This window comes from Saccostrea echinata, unplaced genomic scaffold (genome assembly GCF_033153115.1).
Source record: "Saccostrea echinata isolate AGI-Se365-2 ecotype Australia unplaced genomic scaffold, CSIRO_AGI_Sech_v1 ptg000027l, whole genome shotgun sequence".
NCBI classification, from domain to species: Eukaryota; Metazoa; Mollusca; class Bivalvia; order Ostreida; family Ostreidae; genus Saccostrea; species Saccostrea echinata.
Genome location: NW_026889776.1, coordinates 4,378,101 through 4,387,589, shown reverse-complemented (window position 1 = coordinate 4,387,589; position 9,489 = coordinate 4,378,101). Strand labels below are relative to the sequence as shown.

Sequence of the window (9,489 nt, the reverse complement as noted above, 5' to 3'; positions counted from 1 at the left end):
TTTTACCCAATATTACGATAATAATATATCTTTGACATACTTTTCAACCACCTCAGAACTGAAGGAGCTCGAGAATATTACTCCATATGATAGATTGTAGTCTATGTAAACATTCTCCCAAGAGGCAGCTGTGTTTGTTAGCGTGCATCCAAGCAATGAAGAAAAGTAAACTTTAAAATTTTACTTCGCTGAAATTGTGTCTCGTTCATGTCATTTTTATGGTTAGTATGTTAAACACACTGGATTCTGGCGTCATTTTCTAATAATAGAAATTAAAAAGTGACGTCACAATATATACATATTTTGTGATTTGTCTAATGACATCAAACTCGGCCACGTTATACGCTTAATATTTAATCAAGGAGTTCTCAGACCTTTTCAAATGCTCCTAGTAATAACTTGTCAAAAGATTTGACTACGGTTAAAGTTTTGCGGAGAGACAAATAGCCGGAGAGACCAAAAATATATGCCCCAGACATCTTCGACAACGGGGTATTAATATAAGATATCAGATTTTCAAATTATTAATCTGTAATTTCTTGAGAGAAACTTATGCTCTGTCTCTGTCTCTCTCTCTCTTATTCCTAGAGCAGCAAAAATTTCTAACATAGCATGAAAGCAAAAACCGAGTGATCTTCAAAGCTTGGTTATGTCCTATTCTGATCACTTAATAATGAACAACAGGTGCTCAAACTTATTGACACACACAATCACAATACAAATTTATGCCAAAAAAGAGAGAAATTAAACCTTTTTTGAAGACTTATTTCCAATGAACATTACAAGCAAACGTTTCATTTTGTCGAATAAAGTCGGTAATGTTACGACAAATTCATAAGTTCAAAAAGTCGTCAAAGGTAGATGTACATTCACTTGAGTTCATCATAATGAGAAGGTTGACTTAATTGTCCAAGATTTTGATAGCCTGTGTTATCTTCCACTCTGTCATACATAGTGTTTGCATATAATGTTGAATTTCGTTGGCAAGTATCCTGCTTTTCTTTGTTAGAAACGTTTCGTCTTGTATTTCTGAATATACAATAAAAATTAGATAAAGAGTTTTAATTGTACAGAAAAATCATTAAAAACTGAGGAATATTAGATAAAATTCCGTTTTATTTTAATCTATTACATGTACATGTATATGTTTAAAAATATTTATTTTCCCAGGGATTGAAATGTCGCACATTCATTGATTTAAACGCAACACGTGACTAACGTCATATTTCTATGTCCGGTAGGTGGGGATTGATTTTTAGCATTACTTCTCATCTAGCTTGTAACACTAGATATGTATGTATATATATATATATATATATATATATATATATATATATATATATATATATATATATATATATATATATATATATATATATATATATATATATATTTTGCAAGCCGAGTGTAAATTTCCGTACACCTGACATGAGCCAATGATGAAAAAAACAAAACAAAAAACGTGACGTCACAATGCATAGTTTCTCTATCATAAAAAGCAAATAACATGACGTCACAATGCATTCTAATTATGCACGTAGTAAATCTTATGAACAGTTTGAAACACCAGTTGGTTGGAATTGGGTTTGCAAAGAATTTATTTGTTTACATGGTTGGTTATTGGAAATAAATTCGTTATCCAGGTCCAATCAAGAGTGTAGGGGGGTTTACCTCTGGCTGTATTCCAAACACCCTTGATTGAACCTTGATAACTAATAACATGGCCGACGCGTTGCGTTTACACTTCAATATCAGAAAAAATTAATTACGGAAATCAATTTCCATAATGTTTCCTTTTTAAACTGAAGTAACGGCTCTTTTTAGAAAAGACGTCAGTTTTGTTGTACTGCATCATGTCGAGATTCGCTCAAGCAACAGAGGGGAAAACGTTTTAAATTAGAATCTTAACATTTAACAGAGAAATAAAAATGTTCAAAGTAAATAAAGGTTCCTCAAAATTTTTTTTTAAGATTGCTTGACAAAAAGTAAAATTGATAAGTTTGAAGATTGATTGATTGATTTTTATTGTTTTACGCCGAGTCGGCAATATTTCAGCCATATTTCGGCAGGATAAGTTTGAAGAGAATGAATGTGTGAAATTTGACAAAACACGATACTGACAATAGTTGAAATGGTGGGATACTTAAATCTTAAATTTAAATTATATGTCGTATTTAATCATCTTTATTATCACTTTTTGCAGATCCGTTGTACTGAGAGGTCGGGGGGGGGGGGGCACTCCCACTGTTTAATGCTTCTTACGTAGCCCATATATCATTCGAATGCTATGCCCACCTTAACCTCCCCACTCACCCCCTCCAACACGCACACTCTTTGATGCAGTGAAGTGGAAAGTGTGTCATGTCTTCTTTAATATTTATCAACAATTGCGAGGAATATTCTAACCGCTCCTGTGCTTAACAGTTAAAGTTTCTCCTTTTAGGGGTGGCTATCTCTACTTTCTTTTGATAAAGGTTGTTACAGGCATTTTTTGTATTCATATTTCTCACACTATGATCCTCGAAAAATAAATCACTTATTACAGTAGGTTCCTAATTGACTGTCTAAAGAAATATATCGGGTTAATAAATCTCATAAATAGCCTCGCCGTTCGTGAGATTGATTAATCTGTTACATTTCTGTAGACAGTCAGTTACAAACCTAACAAGAAATAGTAATCGCTTCTAATACTGAGATCAATTAAAACTCACCTCACAATCAGAACGATGTTCATAAAAATACTTATAAAGAGCGTTGTGATGATTCCGTACAGAGCTAAATATATGTCTGGTTTCGAACATTTCTCTATCGTCTGTTTGATTTCTTTAATGCAAAGAAACATTATTAAAAAATATATATATTTGCCTCAAATTTTGTAACTATCTCTCATGAACATATCTCCTTTAATAAAAAAAAAAAAAACAATTTTAAAATACAAACATTCAGATAAATCTATATTATTTTTTTTATATTTGATATGTCATTCAAAAAGTAAACCAAAAAAGATATCAATATCAGTATGGAAAGAAAATTTTTGACATTTTCTTCTTCTATTAAAATTTTAACTAATTATGCACCTTGATAGACTAGAAAGAGAGAAAGCCACTTCTTACCCGAAACAGGTTTTTCATCAGAAAAATTGCTTTTGAAGCCCTCTATGCACGACCCATTGTTTGAAAAACAGGTTCTGTTCAAACAGATTGGACTACATAGCTGATCACATTGTGGTCCATAATGAGTTTGGCTGCATTCTATATGTAATTATTTGATGATGTACGTTATACGTAATTTCAATGAAATATAGAGATAATGAACAATATTCAAGCTCAAAAGTTCATTAAACAATACAAAGTAGGAGCAGAGCAAACACGGACCTCCAAAACACCAGACGTGTGATCAGGTGCCATGGAGGAGTGATCATCCCCTGCCGACCGGAATTTAATCAATTTAAAAAAAAAGTTTTAAATTTGATTTTTTGCCAAATAAACCAATAAACAGTACACTATATCAGAAAGTATTACTTTAGAAGTAATCATGCAGTAATTCCATTAATCACAATCAAGAAGTTTGACTATATATCATTAAAACTTTCGATTGGTGCTCTAGCTAGGAAGATCTACCACTGTCTTTATACAAATTGGTGCACGTGATAGCCGATTAATGACTGTAATTGTAGAGATATTCGTGAACAAATATATTTTTGACGATGGTAGATTGTTCACTAGATATTTTCACTTACAATCATATTTACCCTTTTTCTTTATATCCTTAAATGTTTATCAATTATCCAAGGAAAAATAAGTAAAACAAATATTTGAATTAAAAAAAGTTTTCCAAAGTACTTTTTTTTTTTTCATTTTATTTCCTTGTTTTTTCCATTTTTCAGAGTTCAGTGTTCTAAGTTTGTATTATTTAGTTTGACTTTTTTCAAGAGCATGTTAATCGTACCTTATCCTTAAACAGAAAAAGTCTGCGATAAATTCTTAATATTATGTTCAGACTTATTATTTTAATGATAAATCTCCTTTGCGGCTATTACTGATGTTTCACGAAATACTAGCTTAAAGAGTTCAAACTTTGTATGGCAATACGACAGTAATATGAGAGTTTTGATTGTACAAATTTCTTTGCCTTACCGCCACATTGATGACCTTGCCAGCCTGACTTGCAAGTGCAACTCCCATCTGCTTGACGACAACCGGAAACACATCCTTCACCACAGGTCTGGAGACAGTAAGTACCAAATTTCCCGGGAATACATCCAAAATTACATGAACCATTGATTTTAATGCATCCATTTATACAATTATCGTTGCAAGTTTTATTACAATAAGTTCCATATTTGCCAATCGGACATTCGCCCTCATATTCTCCCGAGTAACTGTTGAAAGTTGACAGGCATGATATTCTGCAACTCTTTTCACATTTATCTGAATAGAATCCTGTCTTACACCCATAGGTGCAAGAGCCAGTGATATTGTCACACGCCTGTCTTTTACAATTCACACTACACACCTGGGAGCAATCAGGTCCGTAGTGTTGGGATTCACATCCTACAAAGATATAATAGTTCTTACGTCGTTTAAAACCTTGAAATCAAGCTTATAAACATAAAAGTACAGACAGTAAAGTATTTTTTTACTCGTCTCCGAAAACAATTTTTTTGTCACTCTTCGCCCTTATAAACATGAAATTTAACATTAATTTATGTTACAACGCAAAATGTAATAACAACGCAAAATGTTATGTACTGGGATTATTACATTTTCGTTATTACGTTACATTACGTAATCAACGCAGAACGTAATAACGCAAAAAATAATAACACACTTTTTAGGATTATTACAATCAAAGAATTCGCCATGTACATTGCTACATTACGAGAATAATGCAGAATGTAATACTTTACTTTTTAATTATTACATTTTGTGTTATTCAATTTTAATTTTATTCAGTTTCATCCTGTTACAGTGCGAACATTGCAATCTGATTTAAATTTAACTTAAGCGTTTACGGAAGTAAATTTCATGTTTTGTTTTGATTAAATTTTTAGCCCGACACTGTTTTCATAAAAAGAGGCCAGTATTTTGTTATTTAACAGAGTCGCAAATGTACAGTGAATCTTTCAAAAAAAAAAAAAAAAAAAAAGAAAAAGAAAAAACAAAAACAAAAACAAAAACGAAACGAGTGTATTCCTTGATTTTTAGATCTAGATGTACGACAAATCATTGAAGTAGAAAGATCATTCCTTGTATGTCAAATTTTCAGCTGAATTACGGGCACTACAGTGATTAATGTGTAAGAATACAACACGGTGCAATTTTAAGAAACTTACTATCGCATTTATCCCCGGTCCAGTTCGGTTTACATCCACCAATACAAACACCACTTCGAGTGCATTTGGTTTGTGCACAATTTTCACTACATTGCGAATTACAGAAAGAACCATAAAAACCGTTGTTGCAGCCATTCGTACAATGACCATTTATTTGTCTACATTCATGATTAAAGCAACTGTAACTGCATTTTCTCTCACACTTTGTTCCATAATAGCCTGTATTACAGGCCTCACAATTTCCACTTATTTTGTCACAAGTACCACTGCTGCAATTACCACAAGGGTGTTGACAGTAGACTCCAAAATATCCTGACACACACCCCGATGTACAGTATCCCGTTTTCTCGTTACATTTTCGTTCAGAGCATTTATTTTTCCAATGACAATGATATTCGCATCTATTTCCATAATACCCGTCTCTACAAGAACCACACAGTCCGCTAGTTCTATTGCACACAATGTTTGGGCAAGTAGATGGACAGTCATTCAGACATTTATCTCCCCAGTATCCCTCAATGCATCCTCGGGTGCAGATTCCATTTTCATCGAATTGCATGTCTATACAATTAGGGCGGCAAAGGAACAACGCTAAAAAAAAAAAAAACATACAATGAACATTATTACATCGTTACATGTTGCACTGTAGTCGTAGTGAAAGACTGACATTTAGTTGAAAAAACAAAACTCGTTTCATGTCCGAATTTGGATGAAGACGCGGAAAGTACTTTGTCTACGCCATGTTTTGATGCGTTAGTGAAATGAAATACTTTTAAAGTACTTTCTTAATTTCTGAAACAAAAAAAAAAAAAAAAAAAAAAAAAAAAAAAATGAAAAAGCCGAAGTTAGCTTTCTCATTATCTTTAAATGAATTAAAAATGAATATCGTAAGGTTTAACAACAATCCTTGAGCGGCATCTTTAAAAAAAAAAAGATCTTTTTTCTAAAAAGTAAATTAAAAAAAACATACTTCTTTTTAAATTCCTTAACTGTTTATTTAGTAAAAAAAATATTTCAAGTCATGCATAAAACATAAAAAAATATAATAAACTTAAGCATTTCCTGCAGCAATAAGATTTTAAATAAATTTATTTTTATTAAAAAATTGATTCTATATTAAATATATGATTCCTGTAAGATATTTCAGATGTGAAAATTCAGTTACTGTTATTTTTAAACATTACCTTACATTGAGAATTTTAAATCATTTATGCGAATATTCTAACCATGTAGTGAACGACTTAAATACTTATCACAGAAAAATAACAAAATTGTCAAGATTTTTACCATGACTGTAAATATCTCCCAGTAAAAATATAACCCACATCTCCAGAAAGTCAGTCATTTGTAAAATAGAAACTATCTTTGATAGAGTTTCGCAATCAGAGTAGTCAAAACTGCACTCTGTTTAAAAGACTGACAGTCAGTGAGCATGGTTATCACTTATGGTGGCTAACACTCAGTGCATTGTATATAAGCTCCTACTTTTTATAAATACAAGATCTTCTAGAGGAAGACGACACTTCACTGTGTCCTAATTATATTCTGTGAAACCTTAATCTGCATTTAAGAGATCAAACTTTTTTTTTAATAGTTTTAAAATAATGCCTTTGTTGTAAATAAAGATAAATAGCAACCTTTGTTAAGAATATCATATATCAGTTCATCTTTGCTATCTTACACAAAATTTTCTAAATAATGGTACAGAGTTTCCCTCGAATCTGCGTTTTCTTCATAGTATAAATTCAATGTCTTCTCGACGTAACGTCTCTGTATGAGTGAAAATTTCTCGAATACAATCAATCAATGTCATTTCGATGTGTATCAATAAAGAAAGCCATTACTTTTCTTTCATTACTTAATTCCTTTCGCTAAGCAAGTATCGTCCATGGATACGTTTGGCATACATTTTTTTTTAAATGCTGACTGTATTCCATTCATGCAGTGTTTAACTTGTTTTATCTTTTTTTCTGTGTTTCAGAAAATTGTAATGAAATTGAATAATCATAGTGGATTGAAAGGCACCTGGAATCATCCAATCAAATCATTTTATATTTAGCCGATCACTATTTAAATTTCAGCCAGTCAGAGTTTTTCAATTATTAACAATTCAGTAGAAATTAGGCATAGGATAAAAGGTATAGATGCAGAGACCCATCTAGTTTTCGTTTACTTTGTCGTTACTCATTGTTTGAGTAACACTTCTTAAGGCTAGGTTCTTGGGCTGTGTCGGGAAGCAACAGAATTGTTGGTTAGACCACTCAGCTAAGGGATCTAGTTTCTTAATGTTTCAGTGACTAGCAGGGATGGGGTAATTGAAAAAAAGTAATTGTAATTGACATTAATTAATTATATTTTTTGAAGTAATTGGAAGTAAATTGTAATTGAACATTTTTTCAATTACTTGCAATTGTAATTTAATTAATTACACTGAAAAAATACCATGTAATTTCAATTACTTTTTCAATTACATACAATCACTTTACATAATACACATTCATGATATTTTCATGATATATCGTCACCACTACCTCCCCATTTTACTGGTTTTTATTTTATTGTTAAACATATCCACAATCCTTCAATTATACAAAATTTTAGGTTAATGCTTACAAAAAAAAAAATAAATAAATGATTGGCTTGATGATAAACAACTAATTTTTTTTTCTAATCATTATGTAAATTTTGAATTTTTTTTATCTATGTTTATAAATATGAATTTTGAACCACCCTTCTTAGGTCTGTTCAGCTATGAAACACACATTTATTAAATTTCAATCTTTGTTGTTTGATCAATAATAAACAAGAGACCCATGGGCCACATCGCTCACCCTGAGCACATTAGCTAGGCAAAAGCACAAATCAGTTCAGTAGTGAAAAGATTTCCGGGGGGGGGGGGGGTTGAATTTAAAACTACCTGATGATGCTTCCATGTCTAAATAACAAATGGCTTTGTTGTACTTGAGAAGATTTAAAAAAAACAAGAGGCCCAAGGGCCTTAACGGTCACCTGAGTATGATACAACAATTTAAAGGATGCATAGAGTATGAAATGAACTGAAAGGTGAAGCTTTGTTGCCCAAAAGCAAGAAAAATAGGGGGATCATGATCAACAAAATAATTGGTCTTAATATTCATTAACAGTTCATAAATTAGGTTCTAATCTGTTCCCCATTTATCACTATCACCATACAGTATATTAACAAATTATCAATGCTTCTGTACTATTTTAATCCTTTGTTGAAATCTCTTACATTGGCCTCTCTTGGTCTTTGATGAATATTTAATAAGACAAGATATTTTTGTCTCGTTTTTATATATCTACTACTTAAAAGTCTATCTGATCATTAAAACTATGAAAGTACTTTTTGTATTATACAATAAAAGTTTTTGCATAATTCTCTTATTCTATTTACCTTTCAAGTACATTACTAACAGTGATAAATGATCAAAAGTAAATGGAAAAGGGGAATAACTCCTCTCAGTTGAATACAAACTAATAGAGCCCTGGCCAGGACCAGAACACTTGACTAAATGGTCCAGATGTTCAAAAATCTGGTAAAAATTCCCTTCCTTATAAAAACTTTTACTCTGTTTGCCTCAGATATGCCCTGGTGCGGAGAGGATTTTTAAATAAATAATGCATTTTTACTACAGATTCACTATATTATCAATAGAGCCCCCAACCCCAACCCCCAACCCCGAAAAACCAGAGCCTCTGACCCTGGGACCATATGTTTACTCATCATAACTAATCCCTTTGTTTATTTGCTTAACACTAAGGAGCAAACAGAATTATTTAATAAAATTAATGCATTTTCACTAAATTATCAAGAGCCCCACCCTCACACCAGCACATCTGACCCAGGGGTCATGAAATTCACTACTCTGGAAGAAGCACACTTGCTCATCATAATTATACACTTAGCTTCTTTGCTTTTTTTTACCAGAAGAAGAAAAGAATATTTTCAAAGAAATTTTGCTTTTTTCACTTTATAATCAATAAAAGTTCCCCCCCCCCCCACCAGAATCCTTAAACCTGGGGTCATAAAATTCACAATTTTGGAAGAGGCATTCTTGCGCATCATAACAATGTACTTTTAAATTAGTATGTTTAAACCCAGGGGCAGAGAAGAAGATTTTCAAAGAAATAAT

At 31.9% G+C, this 9,489-nt stretch overlaps 1 protein-coding gene across 1 annotated transcript; it reads right to left on the bottom strand.

The window, feature by feature from the left end:
* Positions 1-869: 869 nt before the first annotated feature.
* LOC133193126 (multiple epidermal growth factor-like domains protein 10) lies at positions 870-5,894 on the bottom strand. Its single transcript, XM_061329099.1, has 4 exons — positions 5,336-5,894; positions 4,137-4,553; positions 2,712-2,823; positions 870-1,029 (listed from the first exon to the last, which is right to left on the bottom strand). The coding sequence occupies exons 1-4, from the start codon at positions 5,892-5,894 to the stop codon at positions 870-872; spliced, it is 1,248 nt and encodes a 415-aa protein (XP_061185083.1).
* Positions 5,895-9,489: the final 3,595 nt, after the last annotated feature.

Coding starts and splice junctions, on each gene's coding strand:
- LOC133193126 (XM_061329099.1), bottom strand. CDS start 5,894: ATGCAATTCGATGAAAATGGAATCTGCACCCGAGGATGCATTGAGGGA. Junction 4,554..5,335: donor GACCGGGGATAAATGCGATA/GTAAGTTTCTTA, acceptor ATATCTTTGTAG/GATGTGAATCCCAACACTAC. Junction 2,824..4,136: donor GCAAGGTCATCAATGTGGCG/GTAAGGCAAAGA, acceptor TTTGCATTAAAG/AAATCAAACAGACGATAGAG.